This window comes from Alligator mississippiensis, chromosome 12 (assembly GCF_030867095.1).
Source record: "Alligator mississippiensis isolate rAllMis1 chromosome 12, rAllMis1, whole genome shotgun sequence".
Classification (NCBI taxonomy): Eukaryota; Metazoa; Chordata; order Crocodylia; family Alligatoridae; genus Alligator; species Alligator mississippiensis.
The window spans coordinates 21,698,036-21,718,936 of NC_081835.1; the positions used below are offsets into that span (position 1 = coordinate 21,698,036).

The 20,901-nt window shown below is 42.4% G+C and overlaps 1 protein-coding gene across 2 annotated transcripts in view; it reads left to right on the forward strand.

Moving 5' to 3' along the window:
- ARHGEF3 (Rho guanine nucleotide exchange factor 3) overlaps window positions 1-18,672 on the forward strand; it is a 303,899-nt gene extending 285,227 nt beyond the window's left edge. For both annotated transcript variants that reach the window (XM_019495453.2, XM_006266703.4), the window contains 4 exons: window positions 3,836-4,093; window positions 12,008-12,178; window positions 13,619-13,805; window positions 16,365-18,672. In XM_019495453.2, the coding sequence (XP_019350998.2) occupies window positions 3,836-4,093; window positions 12,008-12,178; window positions 13,619-13,805; window positions 16,365-16,711 (963 nt within the window). In that variant the 3' untranslated portion in view covers window positions 16,712-18,672. The remainder of the gene's footprint in view (window positions 1-3,835; window positions 4,094-12,007; window positions 12,179-13,618; window positions 13,806-16,364) is intronic.
- Window positions 18,673-20,901: the final 2,229 nt, after the last annotated feature.

Sequence of the window (20,901 nt, forward strand, 5' to 3'; positions counted from 1 at the left end):
TAATCCTTGGGGAAATCAAAAACATTTAAATGAGATAGTTAATCTTAGTATGCAGACAGAACAAGAAAACCCATCACATGTGAAAACAGGATTACTTGGTTACCTTGGCAGCTAGGCAGCATGATAATGGAAATTAATGACACAAGTGGAAAACAGGAGTTATGTGTTCAGAATTTAGTTAGTGCTTACTAGTCATAGCTAATTTCCTTCTTTTTAAAGGAAATCTTGGGTGTCTCCAGGGCTTAGAAAAGGAGGAAGTCAAACCTAAATTAGTGAAAGCTGATGGCCAATTTTAACTTCAGGAATGTAAATTACACTTCAGCAAAGTAAATAAGCATAACATCTTTGTCTGATAAAATTTAAATGATACTGTATTTTGGTAGTTTGGAATTCATATTTAGAGAAATAAATGAAATATTTAATACATTTCACAAAGTTAGATTTCAAATTTTCTTCTAATCACGTATCAAGACTTCAATTAGAATCTTCTTAAGATTGTAGTTTAGCAAAGTTCTTAAGAATGTCTTATGAACTGTATGAGCAGTCGTGGACTTCAAAGAGACTAACACATAGGCTTACAGTTAGGTATCTGATGAAGTGCTTTCAAGAATCAAGGTGCATCTTAGCTGGCACCTGTCAAATTACTACTGTTTGTAGTGTCATCTGATGGCTTTCATGACCTTTCAAAACACATTTTAGCATGACTTTTTTTAGGATCTATAAAAATGACTTAATAGGCTTCAAAAGTAAAATGTATAAAAGTACAAATGTAATTTTAGTTGCTTTTTCTTTCAGTTGCTTCACAAAGGCCATTTTCCATAAGTTTTATGAGAGGGGTAATGAAATGTAACATGCTGGAAGTGAAATTATGACTTCACTACGCACTAAATATAGACATTCTATCGTGTGGTTAAAAGCTAGTGAATATCCACAGAAAAGCAAAACGGCAGGTAGATCAGGAGTTACCCTCTTGTTGGGAGACAGGGAGATCCAATTAATTAATCAGTTAGGCTCTGGGAGTGGCGAGAGACGTGCGGGTGAAAGCTTGCTGCACCCCCACTCCCCCGAAGCCCCCCAGAGACCTCCCAGCAGCTGCGGAGCCCCCCGCCAACCCCCAGCATAGCCAGAGGTAAGCAGGGCCCGTGGTGGGAGGAGGTTTACCCCTAGGGAGTGGGAGGAGGCGGCTGAGTGGGAGCCATGCCAGGTCTCGCCCCGCCCAGGCCCCTACTTGGCCCAGCCCCTCAGGAAGAGAGAGAGGTAGGGGGAGGGTACTTACCAGTCCTTCTCCATGGGGGAGGTTTATTCCACAACTTCTGTTGTGTAGGTGACTGTCAGAAATAGGATACTGGACTTAAATGAACCATGGGTCTGTTGCTATAGAGTTACAAAAATGTACAAAGCACAACCTGTCATTATTGGCAGTGAACTTACTGGCTTATAGTTAATTGTAATCAAATAAGGTTGGTAGCTGGCTGGGAAAGCTTATGAGAAGTCTTGGTAGCATGTAAAATGATTTAATAGTTCTTTCCTGTTGGGAGGTGGGGGGGGGGGGAGATAAACCCTGGAATTAGGAAGCCCACAAGATGAGCATTGTGTTTCTTTGGGGTTTTTTGCCCTTCCAAGGAGGGAATGTTTTCCTTGTTCCAAATCATAAGTCTCTCTCAAGCTGTACATAGCTTGCACAACTAGAGATGTGCTCTTCCAGAACAAGGTGTTGTTCTCTCTTGGTTTCCCTTGGATTGGATTTGGAATTTTTCTCCATAAAACAAAGTCCTCAGTTTTATATAAGATGTGGAGGTGCCTTTATTTTAGATTTTAATTAAGTTAGGTAGCCATAAGGGGTGCTTACAGATGTGTAGCTCCCCACTGTAACTCATAGCACTTCACAGAAAGCGTCATGAGTTACAGCAACCCCCCGCCCCTGACCCAACAGATGTTCACTGTTTGGTTGGGGGGTGGGGGGACAATTGAGCTCCACTTTAGAGCTGGTCCAGGGGAGAGAGGCTGCCTGTCTGCTGCCTCTTTCCCCTAGCCCTGTGCTCTCTCAGTTCTGGTGCTGGCTTCAGGATGGGAGGGGTGAAGGGAAGGAAGGGAGCTTCATCTGGGGTTTGCTCAGCTTGTGCTGGAGGGTGGGGCAGGTGGATTGGACCCCCCTCGCAGCCCTGCTTCCAGGCAGGGACAAACAGAAGTTAATGCAGGTGTTCCACTTTGGAGTGCCTTTATCTGAACTCTCATTTAATGAGGGTTAATTTGTCCAGTGATTGGGCACTGTTAAAGCACTCTGCAGCTGTGCCTTTTTGTCAGGGCATGGCTGTAGAGCACTTTTTAAGGGGACGATTGCACAACAAACGTAATTTCTGTCTGTCCAAGATTACAGGGAAGGTCTACTCATTGTTTAGAAATTGGTTTAAAGGTAGAAAACAGAGCAAGTATAAGTGGTAAGTTTTCAGGATAGGAAAAAGTAAACAACAGGGTCCCCCAGGGATCTATTATAGGACTATTAACATATTCAGAAATGTTCTGGAAAAGGGGTGAGTAGTGAAGTGGCCAAATTTGTGGATGACCCAAATGATTCCAAGTGGTAAAGACCACAGTGGACTGTGAGAAACTTAGAAGCATCTTGCACTATTTAGTGCAATGGGCAACTAAATGGCAGGTGAAATTTAATGCAAATGTGTAAAATGATGCATGGACAAAAATAATCCAAACTGCCTATACTACAATGGGCTCTACAATAGCTGTTAACACAAAGGAAAGAAATCTGGGGAGTCATTGTGGATAGTTTGCTAAAAACATCAGCTCAGTGCTCAGCAGCCATCAAAAAGAGACAAAATGGTAGGGCATAGGCAACTGGTAGGGAGGGCACGGGGGGCACGTGCCCCCGACAAGGCCGTTCTCACTGCCAGTGCTGCTGCTGGCAGCTTCTACGGGTGCTCACCAGCCCCGTCCCCACCGTCAACGCCTCCACTGGCATCAGCGGGTGCCCGCTTCTGCGGGTGCCCCCCCAGACTCAAGAGGCACCAGTCGCCCATGTGATGGGGATTATTAAGAAGGGAACAGTGAATAAAACAGAAAGTATCATTATGCCCCTTCGTAAATCCATGTTGCATCCACGCCTTGAATACTGTGCCTAGTTTTGGTTTCCACATCTTAAAAGGGATGCAAAAGAACTAGAGAAGATATGGAGAAGGTCAGAAAGGATGATTAGTGATACAGAGGGGCTTCCTTATGAGGAGAGACAAAAGAGGCTGGGTCTCTTCAGTTTAAAAAAGAGATGAGGGGAGACATGATAAGGTTTTACAAAGTAAATAGGTATTTATTATTTACTATTTCTCACAGTACAAGAATTAGTGGTCATAAAATGAAACTAGTAGGTTGTAAGTTAAAAACTAACAAAAGAAAGTTCTTTTTCACATGGCCTGTAATTAAAGTATGAAACTCAATACCACAAGATGTTGTGGGAGCTGTCAGTTTAATCAGATTCAAAAAGGGATTGGACAAATTCTTGGAGGAAAGGTGCATCAGTAGCTATGGAACATGGCAGTTCTTATGAAGTTAAAAAAAAGTTAGCTTCAAAGATAGGTATTTTTATGTGGAGGTAAATCATGAGTATTTTCTAGAAATTAAAGCATACTTGGGGCTCTCCAAAATATTGAAGACAACTGTTGGAAAAAGACACTCCTTGTAAAACTCCTCTGTCTGTTTAATGTCATGACTAATTTATTGTATAATCATTAAGGAGAGGGCTACCTCCATCACTGGTAAAATCCTGAAGCTTTGTATAGCATTTTGCCTCTGCCTAATACATTTTAGTTTCAATTTTGTTTTTCCTCAGCTGCCTTGCTTAAACTCCTACGATAGCTACTGCAGCAATCAAGTAGCAGCCAAAGCTTTACTGGATCACAAGAAACAAGATCATAGAGTGCAGGATTTCCTACAGCGCTGCTTAGAGTCTCCTTTCAGCCGTAAACTGGACCTTTGGAATTTCCTTGACATACCAAGAAGTCGTCTAGTGAAATACCCATTGCTGCTCAGAGAGATTTTGAGACATACACCAAATGATCATCCAGATCAACAACACCTTGAGGAAGCTGTAAGTTTTTGTAATGCATTTTATAATGTTTAATTATGTCTATAAAAGCATCAGTTGTGAAGAGTGGTGTATAAAACTTGTGGATACTAATTTATATGTCTAAATATGTAAAGATTTAAATATAGATAGATAGATCTATATATATCTATCTATATAAATAGATAGATATGTATAGATAGATATATAATATATCTATAAAACCAGCCCATATGGTCAAGAAAATGACTTCCCAAAAGGAATTTATTTTCTTACTGGAACGTCAGCATTAGCTTCTCTACATCAGTTGCAATGGGATGCTAGAACCATTGCATAAATGTAAGGGCCTAATTCAAAGGATTAAGAAGTCAATTGCAGGATTTCCAGTCACTTGAGTTGACATTTATATTGGGCTGTAAAACAGTGGCCCCTGCCCTTTGGTTCCTGGGCAATATGTGGTTCTCAGGATCTTCCAATATTGCTCACGGCCAAAGAAAATTAAAAAGTTAAACTGAAATTGACAGGCAGTGTAATGTCTGATATTGCCTACATCATGTTGGTTGCTCAGTATTGTCCTGGGTTCAGTGAAGGTTGGGGACCACTGCCCAAAGGGCTGGATCTAATAAAATACTTAGCTGTTTAAAAAATAGGTGTTACCAAACCCCTTATGGAGTAGAATCCATATCCCAGAGTTTATGGCTAGGGACAGATATTACACACAAACTGGTTTAAGTGATCAGAAACTGGTGTAAACCTGTAACAGAACGTAAGTTCAGTTTACATAAACCAATTTCAAAATGGCCGAAACCAGTTTGAGACAAACCTGGTTGAATGTTGTGATTGAGCTCAAACAGGTTTATGCAACTTCTGTACCAGACCCCATCCTGGTTTAAGTTAAACCAGAGTCCCCCAGCATCTTGACATGCTCTCTCGGCTGTGCTCTCTGCTCCAGCGAAGCAGGGCTGGCCCTGCCCCTCTGCTCCCTAGCAGGAGCAGGGACAGATGGGATGGGGGCCTGGCCAGATGCCAGCCCAAAAGGGAGTAGGAAAGGATTCCACCCCTCCCCAGCATAACCTGCATTTCTCCACTGGCTGCTCCAGTGGTAGGGGCATGGCTAGCCCTGGCAGTAGCCTGGAGCCAACTGGCCGGGGAGGGGATTTAATTCCCCTTCCCCTGTCCCATGGGCATGGCATGAGCCAGGGTCTTCTGGGTACTCCTCCTTCACTGTTGCAGTGGCAGAGGCATGGCCAGAGGCTGGCCAGCATGGCCCCCTTAGGCAGGTGGGGCCGAAAGCAGGATTAATCCCCTGCTTTGAAAGTGGCATGGCAGCATGTGCATCCTGCTGATGGGCGGGCCTGGCAGCAAGACACATAGCGCCACCCCATGCCACATTCAAAGCAGCAGCAGCAGTGAGGTATGGATGTAAGGAGCAGAGGCTGAGCCCAGCTGTGGCCTACCGCTGCCCTGTGCAAAGATTGGGACCCTACATGCCCCCTGCTTTGCTGCCCGGTACTGCACTGGCTCTGAAGGAGCCGCCAGGCTCCAATTGTCTCGCGGCGTGGCCCGGCCAGGGCCCAATTCACTGTGAACAGGGCCCCAGCTGGGCCAGGTCCTGGGGCAATCACCACAGTGCAGGAGGGAGTGGGGCAGGGGTGGATGATTCACCCCGCCCCTACCTCACTCTCGAGGTGTCCCCTGTTCCCCCCAGCCCAACTAAAAGGAACTTGCCTGCCTGCACTTGGGCCTGCTGTGATCCTGGCTGTGACTGTGCAGGTATCTGAGTGTGTGAGTGCCCCTCCGCCCTGTGGCTGGGCTACCCTCTGGCTATTTTTGCTGCCCTGCATTTGCAGGTGCTGAGCCCTGTTAGCCCCCCTCTTTCCACTGCCTATGAAGGCAAGGCTCCCATTTTTCTTCCTGAGGCTGTAGGCAAGCAGGGGAAGGAGCAGGAGGCTGGAGACCAGCAGGAGGCTGGAGACAAGCCCCTGGAGATAAGCTGAAGACTTCCCTTGCTTTCTCCAGCCTCTTGCTCATTCTCTGCTACTGCTGGTGAGTGTTGGGGGCTGGGAGAGCAAGCAGGGAGCTGAGGGAATGAACAGAGGGTGGGGGGAATGAACAGGGGCAGGGGGGATGAATGGGGAGCAGGGGGAATAAATGGGGAGTGGGGAAATGAACAGGGAGCTGGGGGAACCAACAGGGGTGGGGGGAATGAGCTTCCTGCTTATTCTCCTATTCTCTCCAGCCTCCTGCTTGTTCTCCTGCCCATCTCCAACCTCCAGAGGCTGGAGAAGAGCAGGGGAATGAGCAGGGAACTGGAGACCAGAGGTGGGGGAGCTGTAGCTCCTAGCAGGGCCTGAGACCCTGCAGGTAGGGTAGTCCATGTGCTGTGGGGGAGGGAGGGGGGGAGCTCTGCCCTGTGGGGTGCAGGGCACCATTTGTGATGCATAGGAGGTGCACACGGGTACATGTATACCCCCTGAGCATGGTGGTGCACCCCCTCAGAAAAGGCGCCGCTGACACTATTAGCAGTGCTTATGGGCAATCGCTGCTTGCTACCCCCCACCTCCCTGCTGCCAGTGGCATCTGTGGGCAGTCAGTGATTGCCACTGGCCACTGCTGTCACTGGCGGCAGCGTCTGCGAGTGGTTGCCTCTTACCACTGCCACCACGCTCACGCCGCTGCCAGCACTGCTGTGCCCCGCCAGGTGCCAGGGGCATGCACCATTCATGCAGGGGACCCACCCCTCCTAAGCAGCCTCCACACCCACAGTCCCCACACACCTACTCACAAAGTGACTCACATCCCTCCACATCCACCTACCCCCCTTCCCACCCCTTCCTGCAAACCCCCACATTCCTCCATCACACACCCACCATGTGATAGGGGAACCCAAAGCAACCATTAAAACACATAGATATTTAGGATTTATTTAATTATGATGCTAGAGACACTGGTAGGCTTCCAAATTTCTTTAACATTGTAAATATAGCAATAAAACTTTGTCCATCTGATCAGTCTCCCTTTCTCTCTCTCTCTTGTTCTAATTGTGGAAGAATGTGGATTTTGGGGTATTTTAAAAAGTGAATTTGGGATGCTGCTTCAGCAGTCTAGCTGGCACAAGGGCCTAGTGTTCCCGGATACCAATTGTCTGGGTCCCAAAAGCTCCTGAGGTCAGGTAACTCTGAGCTGACGGCCAAGGCAGCTTTTTATACTGCTGGGAACAGCACAGGTGCTGGCCTCGGGCTCTAGCTCCCCCTGGCTTCAGATCTGAGAGGAGCCAGGCAGGGTTATTTTGCCTCAAGTGCCACAATTTGCTCCATAACAAAGTGCGTGTCTGAGCATGTGCACTGAGGCAAAAAGCCCCGGCTCAAATTTGCACCACTTCTATTTGAGCTGCTGCAAGTGCATGTGCTTGCATGGGTGGATGAGCCCAATCAGTGTAGGTGCTTCCTGCTGTGCTGCAGATTTAGGGCCTGGCTTTATAGAACACATGTAGATGTGTTATTTTGTAATATGCAGGCAGGCCTTTTCTTTAATTTTTTAAAAACAAAAACATAACAAAACTCCTGAATGGTTTTAGTTTCAATTTCAAGTTTAGTTTTATTGCTTTAATCAATGTGTGGTAATACAACTTTTCATTTCAAAATACTTCCTTTCCCGGAGTGATATTTCTTAACTGTTTAACAGTATATAATCTAGACAGCTTTCTTGGTATTACAATAGCCTTATATAGTTTTACAGTATTCTGTTTCAACAGAGTCATGTTTATCTTCAAAATGATGTATTTCACAAATTGTACAGTAGCCAAGATAAAGCAGGGAACTGGAATTACTATATGTGGTTAGCTTTTTATCACTGTTAAGGTTTATAAGATAAATTTGTCATTCTGTCTGGCAATATGCTGTACACAGATCAGGCCAACTTAATTCCTGGAGTATCTCTTGCACTCAGTAGAATCTTGAAAACTGTACATTAAGTACATCTGTATATTCCAACCAGTCAAATACAGCTTTCAGCCATCATATTCAAAGGAGTGTGCATAATTATTTACCAGTGACAGCAAATTGCGTGGTCAGCTCTTTTGGTTTTGATTAGTCAAATTCCTCAGTTACAGTTGGCTGCAGCCCTTGGAATTTAACATCCCCATGCCTGCAGCTCAAGCTGGGTCAATAATTAGTAATACATTTATTGGAGATTTACTTCTATTTGAGAATTGTTTGCAAGCTGCTTATTAAGTACTGAATTTTAATTGTATGTTTCTTCATAGAACCTTTTCCTCATATAACCAACTCATAATTTCTTGTGAATGATTGAATCAATATTTGCTTTGTGTTGATACAGTTTTCTGTTGCTGATTTAATGTAGCTAACTAAAATAGTGTAAATGGTAATTTGCTTTTGGCAAATATTCAAGAATATCAGCTTACAATTTGCTTTTTGCAAATAATTAGTCTACTGGTGGTAGAGTACTTGAATAGTTGCAGAAAAAACTATGGTTAGAAATTCAAATGACTAATTTGAATGAATATACACTGAAAACTTTATCAACTATATTTGCTCACCACTACTTAAAAAATGTGGCCATCTGAATTTACCCTCTTTGACTCTGATTGTATTGGGGGAGAAAGATTCAAGATTTTATTGGTAGCCAATTTAGGTACCAGTTTTTGTTGTTGGTATACAAAGAGGTAGATGGGTGACCAAAGTAGCTACTTTGAGCTACAAAATATAAGTGTTAATAATCTTGTACACTTTGGCCTCAGTGTATTTAAAAAGCCATTTAATCAACAATTTAAAAAAAAACATGCAGGGAAAGGACAGAGCTAAAATATAAGTTAAAAAGACCTAATAGATACCATAAATAGAAAAGCACTGCATGAATGACGCATGCCCCTGGAGGCTGAGGGGGCACGATGACAGCTCGCAGGTGGTGGAGGCGGTGAGCGGGGGGTTCCCGCTGGCAGCCACGGCAGTGGCGGGGGGGATGGCAAGCTCCGACCAGTGGTCAGCAACCACCTGCAGACGTTGCTGACAGCATTGGTGGTAGCCAGGGGTGATCAGCAACCGCCCACAGATGCTGCTGGCGATGTCGGCAGTGAGTGGGGATGGGTGGTGAGCAGCAACCACCTGCAGGCACCACTGGCAGTGTCGGCAGCGCTTCTCTCAGGGGGGCTCGCCGCCACTCGGGGTGCATGTGCACCCACATGCATCCCCTATATGTCACCAATGAAGCAGTGAGTTATAAAGCATAACAATTGTTAAGTTGTTGTATGACTGAAGTAATTTAAGTATACATATATTTATAGAATTGAAATTTCACAGATCTTTTTGCTGTCAAGAAGTATATCGATTGTAAGATTACATAGAAGTGGTCATGTAGAAATGTATTATTATAAGACAGCAAGAAAAACCTAAATTCACTGTAAAATGCAGCTGGATAAAAATTTTAAAAAATTAAGATGAAGATGCAGTTTCATTACTAACTAAAAAGGAATCACCACTAAAAATTCCCCCAAGCTCACCCAGATTCGCTTTCATGTTTCACCTGATGTTGTAGTTCTTAACCTCACATATCATGCCAGGGCCTTTTTTCAGCTTTAGTTTTTCACAAAGATCAAGTGGTATAAAAATACTGTGGGTGGTTGTGCTTCAGTGATACATAGGATAGTGCAGCTAAAATGGCCTGATTCCTAGCTGTTGATTATTTGACTCTAGCCCATTGGCATAAATTTCACTTGTATATGGCTTCTTTGGGAAGTTTTTTGGGTTTTTTTACTTAATATTTTTCAACTCCCAGAAGTGAAGGCAAGATTGTTACAATGACTGTATTTAGCTGATAGAATATGAAAATACAGAATCATAAAATAGAATTCATTTGCCTTTTGCCCTTAATTGGTGTAATTTTTGGAAGTGACACTTTTTTTTGAGGAAAATTAATCTATTTTAATATTACCATTTCTTACCAATATATCTTTTTGGTGAGATCAGGTGATTGAGAGTAAGAAATTATCCTCTATGGTCAATGACTTTTATGTACCCTTCACCAAGCACAGCCGTTCTGTACTTGGTTTCTGTATTTGTAGCATGAAAATAGTAAAACTTGCACTTTGAGATCTTACACAGATATGCTATACAAATTACACTTATTTTTATTATACTGCCCCTGCAGCCATGGAAAAAGTACTAATAAAATATACATTTTTGTTATGAATAACAAATATTAGTTCTGATCTTACAAACACTGGGTGCCTCTACACATGCAATGAATTTGAAGCAATAAACTCCAGAGCAGTTTGAGCCAGAGTAAAGTTTGAGCCAGCTCCTGGGTGCAGCATCTTTACATATGCCTGAGACAGCAGCAATTTGAGCAGGGGTGGAGAATTGAGCAGTGGGACTGGCTGGGCTGACTGGGTGCAATTTATGCCCATGGTCAGCATATCCACATGTTTCAGGGCAGTAAATTACTCTGCAGGGAGATAGTACTATCTTATGGAGGAGTTAATTAGTCTACTGAGCCCTAATACCAGCATATGTGTAGATAATGACGCTTTACTGTGCAACTAATTAGTCTACTCCACAGTAAAACGTACATGTAGATGCACCCACTGATGTTCAAATTTAGCTTTAAATAGTCCCATTTTAGGCCAATAAAAATACTCATATGAGTAATTATGCCTAAATGTAAATGTTTGTAGAATCAAGTCTTCAGTTGTTTTGCTGTGTATGTATATTCATACACACTTAAATACATTTAGCTCATGGGTGATTAGTGCCTCTTGAGTCAGGGGGGTCATGTGCCTCCCCTGACACCAGTCAGCAACTGGGGTGGGGGGCGGGGGGGGGGATCCCCTGGCAGCCAATCCTACTGACTGGGGGGGAGGTCCCCTGGCCCCTGATCATGCTGACCGGGGGACGGCCAACCTCACTCACCAAAAAGTGGCTGCACCACTTCCAAAAGTCCCACAGCCACTTCCAGAAGCAGTGTGGCTGCTTTTGCTGGTGGCCCCGCTCCCCAGCCAGTGCTTGCAGAGGGACCACTGGTGCTCCCACCTGTCCCCCTGCCCACCAGCAAAACAGGGAGCGCAGCCTGATGGGGTGCACCAGCGCTTTCAGAGGGTGCATGTGCACCCCCATGGATCCCCTACGCGTCGCCACTGATTTAGATTACAAAACATGCAATTAGTTTCATTCTTTTAAATCTGTTGCCTTTCATTCTTGATAGTTAGGGACCTACTTAATTTGCAGTTTCATGGATTTCATGGAAACCATGAAATCCAGAATTGTCTGCGAAATCAATTAAAACCCTTAATAAAAATAAAATGCTGACTCCCCAGTGGGAGCCAGTGGTCCTCACAGACAGTGGGGATGGGGTGGCATGCAGGGCAGCAGACAAGATGGCAGCTGCTCCCTCCTCCCAGGCCTTTCCCCCAGTCAGCATGGAGGGGTGGAGCAGCACAAAGGGCAACCAGCAATCAAGACAGTGGCCACCCTGTCATCCCTCCTTCCTCTGGGACTTCACCAGTCAGTGCCAAGGGGCGGGGCCTGTTTATCAATCAGCCCTGAGGGGTGAGGCCACCACAAAATTACCGCAGAATTAGAACTTTACGCTGTGATCAACCTGTGAAAATTGTAAATCCCCATGTGATTTAGGTAGAGACACCTACTGATGGTGAAGCTTAATACCAAGAAACAAGAAAGTGTAGTTAGGCTTAATACCAAGAGGCAAGCCAAACTTGTAGTCTGCTTTATTCTGGCTATTACAGTCATACCATACATGTGCAACCTTCCAAACACATAATTCACCTATAAAGGAATAGGTTATAAATTTTAAAATGTTTTTCTCTTATCTCCTAATTAGCAAAGATTCTGAGACAGGTGTGAATGTTGGCATGCCAAATGAAAGTCCATGTGTTTTCATTGCTTTGTTTTTTTTCTTCCATAGATAAATATAATTCAGGGTATAGTGGCAGAAATCAATATAAAGACAGGTGAATCTGAATGCCAGTATTACAAAGCGAGGCTTCTTTATCTTGAAGAAGGCCAGAGGGATTCATTGATTGATAATTCACGTGTTGTATGTTGTCACGGTGAACTGAAGAACAACAGGGGAGCGGTAAGAAGTGACTTTTTATCATAACTATTGTTTGAAGCTTTACTGTAACTGTGTTAGAAGTTTGGGAAGAGAGGTTCCATGGTTGTTCAAATATGAATAAGAACAAAGATTGTTGGTAGTAGTATTGTGTACAGGGTCCTTTGGTGTGAGGTTTTTACACTCCATTGAGCCTTTAGGAAGGAGTTCCATGTTGTCATACTGTATTTAAGCTCTTGGGAAATGCATTTCCGTATCTTCTACAGTGGAGGCCTTGGAGATGAAAGGATAAAACGGTAATTGTGGGATGGGAAATATTTGAGTGTTCTGAGCCAGGAAGGTTGTGGGAGCATTGATACTTGAATGGCTGGGGATAAGTGGTTTTCTGTGAAAGAAGAAAAAATTGCAGATACACTTTCTATAGATTATAAAGATGTGGGTGTTAGATTCTAAAGATATCTAACACACAAAATGTGCTTGAGTTTTATTTATCTAGCAAATATTTATCAAGTTTTATGGAACTTCATGCATGTGTTCCTGAAATTAGTGCCAGAATAGGATCCAACTTTTTCTTAACATTCCAACTTTTGCTGTTATTTTGAGTTAAAAATAGTTTTAATCTTTAATGGTAATATGTAAGCTGTGACTGAGAATTAGACATACGGCAGTTTAAGAAAGAAAGTACTGGCCACGTGTAAAAGGTAATTCTTGTGTTGGCTCTTTAATGAAGGAGAAGGAGAGATTAAGGATTCCAGTAAAACATGCAGTGATTTAAAACTGAAATATTAAAGAATCTTCCTGTTAGTAACTTTATTAGAAAAACTGGGCAGTAGAGATCACAAAAAAGATAAGAAGCACAAATTTAAAGCTGATTAGAGGTGGCTTGTGAATTAACAAAAGTATCAAATTCTGAGCTTCAAAGAACTGATTTTTGTGAGGAGTTCATAAATTGGAAACAGAGTGCCTAGGATTGTTCTGTGATTATATTACAGTATTTGGATAAAATAGGATCATTTCTCTGTGGCTTCCTTACAAAGGGACTTGAGGAGCAGTGTAGAGAGTCAAAAGTAGAGAGAGAAATAAAATGCATGAAACCAAGCTACTCTGATTTATTGTGAAAGAAAAGCTGTAGCAGTTGAGAAGGCTGTAAAACCTCAAACATGACGTTCATTTCTATGTGGGCTAAGATTTCAGTCTTGCAAATGCAGGGTCTAAAATATTGTGTATCAGGGTGATCTCCTTTGTGTATATAACATTACTTGAGGGTATGAATTAGGCTACCTCAAGTAACATAATGGAGGGAAGAGACTCCAAGTGCTGTTGGCAGGTTTTTATTTAAACATCTCATTATTTATATTGTTTAAAAAACAAATGGTCTGGTATATTACAGCTAAAGTGAACTTTGTTCAATAACTTTTTAAAAAGAAATAAGGCATTCATTTTCCTTTTACTCTTTTCTGATAGAAACTGCATGTCTTCCTGTTCCAAGAAGTGCTGGTAATTACCCGAGCTATTACCCATAATGAACAACTCTGCTACCAGCTATACCGGCAACCTATCCCGGTAAAGGATCTTGTGCTGGAAGATTTGCAGGATGGAGAAGTGCGATTAGGTGGATCCATACGTGGAGCATTCAGCCACAATGAGAGAAGTATGAACTTTGATTTGAATATTTTGTCATTTACTTGTAGGGAAGAGATGAAGCTTTGAAATCCCCAACCATTTACAGCAGCACGACCTAATAGCTTATTTATATCCAAAACTTAACCTGTACTTCAAACTGTTGTACTGTGAGACAGCTTCTCTCTTATATATTCTAAATGTCAATTTAGAGTTAATGTCAATCTGCTATAGAAATAATGGGATTCTCTTTATACAACAGTAAGAAATGGAAAAGGTTGTAAATTATTACCAACAAAAAATCATTTCTTAAGAATTTATTGAGCACTTTTGTAAATATTATAGCCTATTCAAAAATCTAGAAGTTTTAATCTATTATGATTATTCATCTGTAATGGAGAGGTTGGTTGCTAATCCTTAAGGCTGTGACCCTGCAAATACTTGTGTGTGTGGTCAGTTTTAAGTCTGTGAGTAGTTCTGTTGAAGTCAATAGGATTATTCATGTGCTTCTAATTAAGCATGCTATAAAGCAGTTGCAGAATCAGTTGCAACAAAATTTCCATTAGAAATCTCCCTTTAACCTTAGGTAGCTATTCTGAGAGAGTATTTTTGAAGGTTTTGTTTGATATTGCACTGATTTACGCTGTAGGTTGCAGGAGAGGAGGGGTTTATCTGACATGGAAGACAGTATTCTGGGGTCAGTCTGTAGAAAGCAATGGTGAAACCTTGGAACTCTTCAGGACAATAATAAGCCATGTGAGGCCAGAGAGGTTCCCCAAGGATCTAAGTAGCCTACTGAGCCGCTTAACATTCCAAGGTGGAAAAGGTAAACTGGCTTACAGATCAACAAGCTGAAGCTATTGTGCTTAGTTTTATGCATGAAAGCTTTAAGTGTTAGAACATTACTGGCCATGCTCTGTTCTTAACTCTAATAAACAAAACAGTTCTACCAGTTAGAAGGTATTAGAACAGGGGTGGGCAATTATTTTGGCTGGAGGGCTGCTTAACAAGTTCTGGCAAGCTATCAAGGGCCAAATGCCACCCCTTTACAGGTACCCTGCCCCTTGGTCGCCATCTTGAAACTGGAAGTCCCATCCCCTAACCCCTCACTTTTGCCACCAGAACTCTTTCCTCTTGACCCTGGAAGTACTCCTTTCGGCAAGGGGGTTACCATCTTGGAACCAGAAAAAACCCCAAATTATATTCTAAAAATCAGACATCTAATACAACATACTTTTATTTGATTTTTAAAAATATTTTTGTCCTGATTTACATGTGTTTGCATAGTGTACATAGAGGTGATTGCATAATAGCTTAAAATGAAGTCTTACTCTTGTATATTGGGGGAGAGGCGTGGGGGTGTGTGGGGATATGGGTGTGTGGGGTAGATTTGTGGGGGGCTGTGGGTGTGGGTGCAGGTTTGTGTGTGTGGCATGTGAGGGAGGATGTGGGTAAGTATGGGGTTGGGGGGGTGGGTGTGTATGTGGGGTGGGGGAGCATGTGGATATGTGGGGTATCTATGGAGCCCCTGCTAGCCTGGGCTCTGTACTCCTGCTGCCCTGCCTTGGGCCCCCACTGACGCCATGAGTTAGTGCCACCCCCGACCCAACAGGTGTTTGCTTGTTGGGTTGGAGAAGATAAAGCCTGCCTGCACTGGACCTCCTGGCATGGGCGACTGGTGCCACCTGAGTCAGGGGGGGCATGTGCCCCCCCCCCCCCCAGTGGCCACTCAGCAACCAGGGGGTGGTCATCCATGGTCAATCTCCCTGACTGGGGGGTTGGTCGCCCCACAGACAATCTCTTCAACTGGGAAGCACGAGTGGTGCTCCTGGAAGTGCCAGTGGTGCTTCATCTGGCACCCCTGCTCCCTGGCCGGCACTCGCAGGGGGGGCACTGATGCTCCTGCCAGCCTCCCCTGCCTGTTGCCTAAGCAGGGAGCGCTGCCTTTCAGGGGGTGCACCAGTGCTCTAAAGGGGTGCATGTGTACCCCCTACACCTCACCACTGTCTCCTGGCCAGTATGTGGGGGTGCTTCAGCAGCCTCCAAGGAGGCTGCTGAACTGTCCCTTTCCTGAACCCTGCCCCCCCACCCCCAGCTCTGGGGCTGTCAGTGGGGAAGGAGGGGTAAGCAAGCAGCACTGAGATGCCAGCTGGGCTTTGCCTGGCCTGAGTTGGGGTACTGGAGGGAGCCAGGATGGACCTGCAAGGCAGGGGGCTCCAATCCACCCCTGCCACCCTCCAGCTCAGGCCAGGCAAAATAGAGAGGTGGAAGTGAGCAGCAGCAGGTACCCCAGATCAGGTGCTGGGGAGAGCCAGGCCAGGTTCTTTAAAAATGCTCTGCAGCTGTGCATGTGTGTCACAGCATGGCTGTAGAGCGCTTTCAAGGGCCCGATCACACAAAAATTGTAACTTGTTTGACCACCCTCAGAGATTACACTCCTCTCACTTCTCTGGGAAATCTTATCATAGCCCTGGAGAGGCAGACCAGCAAGCTAAGGATTCTGCAGAGCTTCTTATGATTTTAACATCTTCTCTTATAAAATGCACAAACCCAAAGCAATCCACATACTGACAATTCTTATTTTTTTCAGTCAAAAACTTCTTCAGAGTCAGCTTCAAAAATGGATCTCAAAGCCAGTCCCACTCACTACAAGCCAATGACTCCTTCAACAAACAACAGTGGCTTAACTGTATCCGGCAGGCCAAAGAAAAAGTTCTGTGTGGAGGAGAGGCTGGAATGCTGAATTCAGAAGGACATTTCCTAATATCCCCACATGGGAGCAGAGTGCCACAGGGAGAAACCAGGCTTGAGCATATGGACCAATCAGATAGTGAGTCAGATTGTAGTATGGACATCAGTGAAGTCAGTGTTGACTGTGAACGCATGGAACAGACAGACTCTTGTGAGAATGGAAAACAGATAGAAACCAATGTTTGACAGAAACTTACACTTCATGAAAGTTAACCTGTGTCTTACCTGTACAGTATTTGCATTCCATAAATGGAACCAAGATTTGAAAAGCACTTTTTTAATACTTTCTTGTGACTATGTCAACACAGTCCTTCTTGTATTTGTATTTTGAGAATAGTACTGTAACTGCCAATCTGAGTAAGCTGGAATCTGTTGCAACTTGTATCCTGTGATATATTCCATAAACATTTTGGGTGGATGGAAGAGGTACTTGACCAGTTATTTTCAATGTCCTGCTGGAAAAAAAAATCTCTAAACTACTGTTCACATGTACATTATATAAATATTTTTTCATGCTTTTTACAGTGCTCCATTTGACCTCTAATGTGGCAGCTGAAGACATGGATTTTGAAAGATGTCATAAGAAGGATATTAAGCATGACATTTAGTTGTTAGTGGTGTTAAAAATTTTCACAAAAGCATAAAAAAGGAAATCTCTGTCTACAAAAATGTATTGGAATAAGCTAGGTTAGCTATTGTGGTATTGAATCAACAGGAAGTGTAAGGAGTATGCCATGTCACCAGTGACTCTTTAGGGTTTAATTAAAAAGGAAAACTCTTTAGGGGTTAATACAGAAATCAAACATGAAGCACTGTTCTAAGATCCATCAAGCCAATGTTTCAGTGTCTGGTCAATTAAAATCATCATAGCAGTGCCATAGTTTACTATCAGAGCATATAATAATAGAATAAACAACTGAAAAAACCCCTCAACTGCTAACACTGAATCTGTAAATAAAAAGTTGGTAGTTTGCCTCCAGTGCCATTTAGAACTGTTATCCCAAACAGGAGAGGAAGAATAGATCAGTGAATAGGCCCTCTTTAATTTTTTGCATCACGGTAACCTCTGCCTTTGGTTTTAAGCACCACTAAGTTTAAAATATCCCAGTAAACTTTGTGCAAATATCTGTTTACAATTACCCATAGTCATTTTTTAAGACTATAACAAATTTTGTAAAGCACTGCTCTATAAATGCCCCAAGGGAGACAATAGAGAAACTTAAAAAGGGAATTTATTTTTCTTTAGTAAATATCACATCCTTTATATTTTTTTTCAAGTTTTTTTAGTAAGTTTGCTTCACTAAATCTCATGCTGTAATTGGAAATATCACTGTGGTTTCTGGTGGATGATTTAACTTGGACTATAATTGACTTTACTTATTATGGTGAAAGGCAGATCAGCCACTTAAAACTGCAGTCTAAAACATTCTGTGCAAGTATTAGGAATCATTGGTTAATATTTTACTTCCCTGTGCAAGAAATAAATAATTCCAATCTTTGAAATGGTAATCAAGTGGGCTGTAAAATATTGTGTCCTAAATAGTGAAATGATTCTTGATATTATATAAAATGACCTGTGCAAAGTATACCCATACCATAACAAGTAGTAAAACTGTTAAATTATTGCCAAAAACATTTATTTCTTGTGTGTTACAAGTTTACAGAAAGAAAGAAGTAAGTAAAATGTCATTTACCTTGTACATATGTCATGACATATACATTAAAGGAATCAGTGTGACAAGATAAACTATATAAAAACAAGGTATATTACTTTATTTTTCCAAAAATATTGTGGTCAATTTTACCCTTTAGAACATATTTCTGTATTTATAGTTTTTAAAACATGGTGATTTTTTTTTATTGCAGGCCTGTAATTTATTTAAGCTGCTTCATTTTTAGAGTTGAAAGATAGAACATACCAATGAAGAAGAGTAGAACAAGAAGAGAAGGGCATATTTTACAGAAGGAAAAAGAAGTAAAAATATTTTAGGTTGTGAACCATTGGTATGACAGCTGTTAGCCAAAGTGCTAAAGAAAAGCATGTAAAGTGTTGAGTTATGGAAAAAGAAGGTATGTATTAATTAAATACTTATGTATAAAGGCCTTAAACTTTTCTGGAAGCATTCAAATAAATTACATTAAACTGCTTTGGTTTTTAATCATTTTGCTTGCTTATTAAGTATAGAAAATACTATGGCCAGATCTGCAAAAGACTTTCAGTAGTAATTAACATACATAAGCCAGGTTTATGATTCACTACTGGCTGAAATGGTTGTTATACCTAGGGCTAATCTAAATTTCTAACTTCAAAAATTTAATTGGAAAAATTTTCAAAGATTTGAGGAATATTTGCTGAAATGTTCATGTTTTCTCTTTTTTGTCCCAGTATGTGTGTTTTAGTCATTCCATATGAAATGGAGCAATTGTTACAAGTGTAAAAAAAAAAAAAAAGAACAATAACAATGTTACAGTTTTGGTAGAAACTTAGCCTACAGCAGAGTTGCATAAATCAGGAAATAATATGAGCATTAGCAAAATCCATATGCCTGTGTGAGGAAATATAGGTTTTATTATAATACTTCTGTTTTAACTGTATTCATGTTGTAATAATGTTGTATGCCTCAGTTTCTTTAATTAGTTCTACTCAGGGAAAGAAGGATTAATAGGGTCCCTGCTGTTAACAGAGCTTCCTGCTGGACAAGACAAGATGGAATTGCAGCAATAAAGGAATAGCCACGTTGATGTTTCATATGGGCTTGGCACACACATCCTTTGGAGGAGGTGCCCTGAAGGCATCAAGGGAAGGAGACTGAAATAAGCATGACAATGGATAGAGAAGCCTCAAGAAAGCAGGATGCTGGCTGAATGGAAGAGCCTAAAGAAAGAGACCAGCACAGCTGCTTTGGGGCTTGTGGCTTTGTGGACTGGAGCTCAGCTATCTCTGGGATGCTTAGGCTGGACAAAGGGCTGTGGAGGCTGGACAAGAGGGACTGCTTAACCTCCTGGAGAAGGTAGAGAACCTCTGGCTGGATAGCCTTTGTCCCAGTAAATGCCTTTATTGAAGCAGAGTGGTCTGTTTTATTGCTTGGAACTACAAAGACTTTTATCAAGAATTTAAGTCACCCTCTCTGCAGCTGAACTGAACGCAAGCTCTCTGAGTCAGTCATGAAAAAGCAGGGACAGTCAGAGGGGGCAAAAGGCCTGGATCTCACATGGGAAGGAACCAAGGATTCTCCTAGTGTAGAAGCCATGCTAGGGCTGGCTTTACGAGACACTTGGAAAGTCCAAAGTATTGGGTGGTCTGTGACAGCTGTGAAGAGCTTCCCTGGATCCTGCATTACTGCATTTGATTTCAGGATTAGTGCTATAATTTGTCTATCCAAACTGCACTGATAGCCAGCTTCATTCAAAACTGGGCATATGTCATATCTTCATACTTGCTTCACCATGTCAAAAATCGCTCTACAGAGTGAACCCTACTTCACTGCAAAGAAATGAGTTCCATAACAGGTTCTAGTCATAGTCATACTGACCAAGAAACAGTTTTGTACAAAAAAACCTTTAAGAAATACAGACTTTGCCATGATTTTGCTGAAGAATTACACTACAGACTTTGCTTTTTCTAAAAAAACCGAAAAAACAAAACGCAGTTCACTACATAATATAGTTGTGAAGGCAACGTTCCAAATATGAGTATAATATTCTCAAGTTTGAATGAAGTCTGAAGCAATAGTGAAGACAAGCATGAACTCCTCTTCACTTCTAGCACATACCTACACTATCTGAATGGAAAGTCAGAGTGCCATCAAGCAACATGAACAACAACACACCTCATGCTCAGCACGTCAAAATTTAGGCAGCATAGCTGATTGAATGTAGCCCTGATCCACACCCAGGCATTGTGGTTCTTCCCTCCTTATTTACAAAGCTTGAGATCACCAACTCCCAAAACAGTTGAAGGAATGTAGTAGACATAAGAGAGGTGAAGATCAGAAGTGTGCAAGTAAAAACCATCAGAAGGAGATTAGATGGGCAAAATGTGTATTTTAGTCATTGATTAGTCTCAGGTTCAGCAGAGTGAAAACTATTGAGAAACCAGCACAGGATGGGTCGTCTTTGTTAAATGTACTGCATTCTCAGTTCTGTTTCAGCTATACGGGGATCTGTCCTTGAGTTGCCAAAGGTAATAGTTTGATGCACATCTACTACCCCACTTCTGAATTGGTCAAGTTTGCTGCAGAGCTGCCATAACAGCTTGAAGATGGGCAGCTTTTCATCGGGCTGTATGATGAAGGAGTTTCTTATAGAGGAAGCAGCCTTTTCTCGTTCTGCTCACCACTGTGTGACAGCATCTGCTATTGAGATGGTCAGGAAAC